The sequence below is a fragment of the Galendromus occidentalis genome, unplaced genomic scaffold (assembly GCF_000255335.2).
Source record: "Galendromus occidentalis unplaced genomic scaffold, Mocc_1.1 scf7180000076932, whole genome shotgun sequence".
NCBI lineage: Eukaryota > Metazoa > Arthropoda > Arachnida > Mesostigmata > Phytoseiidae > Galendromus > Galendromus occidentalis.
This window is the reverse complement of record NW_003804921.1, coordinates 233,599-234,950: the sequence shown is the minus strand read 5'-3', so window position 1 is coordinate 234,950 and position 1,352 is coordinate 233,599. Positions and strand designations below refer to the sequence as shown.

At 53.0% G+C, this 1,352-nt stretch overlaps 1 protein-coding gene across 1 annotated transcript in view; it reads right to left on the bottom strand.

Moving 5' to 3' along the window:
- LOC100907650 (bromodomain adjacent to zinc finger domain protein 2B) overlaps window positions 1-203 on the bottom strand; it is a 9,177-nt gene extending 8,974 nt beyond the window's left edge. The window contains exon 1 of the mRNA XM_029110630.1: window positions 195-203. Within this exon, the coding sequence (XP_028966463.1) occupies window positions 195-203 (9 nt within the window). The remainder of the gene's footprint in view (window positions 1-194) is intronic.
- Window positions 204-1,352: the final 1,149 nt, after the last annotated feature.

Here is a 1,352-nt window from a genome sequence, read left to right as displayed (position 1 = left end):
TCATCCGAAGTCGAAAAGGTGGAATTCTTGGAGCCGGCGACGGAGACGGTCTGAAGCTTGCATGAGATTTTACATTTCGGTTCATCGGATCCCCACCCAACTCTGGAAAGGTCTCAGACTTCGCCAGCGTGCGCGGAGCAAAGATAGCTCTGAGCCAGATCATCCGACGAAATGATCGTCTTGGCCACGCGTACTTTCCTCATTTCATAGATGCGTCAGATCGATAGATTTCGCGGTCGTAATAATGCCCCAGAGTTCGCAAACCCCCAGATGATCACCCACGATCTCGTGCCATCTCCGCGAGCGATCGACTGAGCGCAAGGCTCAACAAATCCTTCCGCACCGAAACCCCTTGACAGAGGTCCGATCCCGCGTGTCGGCCATCGGCCCGGAGAGATACGCAGACTGGAAACAGACGAGCGAGACAGCGTCTTGTAGCCCATACGACCTTGTAATTCTATGCTGATGTCTTGAGCAGCCACAGCAGCGAATTAAGCAGCGGCAGCGTCAAGGAAATCGACCGCTCATTCGATCCGTTAAAATAAGAATTCCTTTTTCTATCCGTAATTTTCTATCCGCCGGTAAGACGAACGCTCCGTAGGGCCAGTCATCGCTCGGCACCACACCGCAGCAGATTCCTTTGGAACGCCAGGCGAAGGGCAGGAAACACGGCCAACTTTTGAGTGCTCACGGTCAACCGGCGAGTCAGACAGACTTTCGGCGTTGACGGATGACATTGAGTCGTACGGCGTCGTTTTTTTCTACATGGATGTTCTTTTATTCCATCGTCAATGAGACGGAGAGCCTCGGATACATCGCCCTCCCGGCGGCTTCGAGAGACGACTTCGAAATCGGACGCGAATCAAAAATCCGAAAAAGGTAGCAGATGAATGTATCGCGTCAGATGAATGCAACAGGTAGCATGCGAAGACTTTCAGCGTACGTCGGCACCGCCGATATGCGTCTTGGCTTGAGTTGTTCTCCGATACCAGAATATCGTACCGGTAGCGCTCCTTCACGAGAGCAACCGAAAGCTTCAGCCCCGAGAAGGATGTGTGAGATCCGGCAAATCTAGTTCGAAATTAATGATAATTGTCTTGACGGTGTGGAAAATTCACGAGCTCACCCCAACCGACAAGTGTGTTCCCTAAGCTCCAATGGAGGGCTGGGGCATGACAAGCGTCCGAAGCGATCGCGCCTCTGCAGTGACGGCGATAGTCGTTGCCCTTTTTTGCGGAGTAGCGACCTTGGAGTCCACGGGTCTGCTCCCAACCGGCTCGGAGGACTCAGCTTCGCTTTTTTGGCGCTCGAACGGGGATTAGGAACACTCTTCCTCCATGAATGTTCCGTAA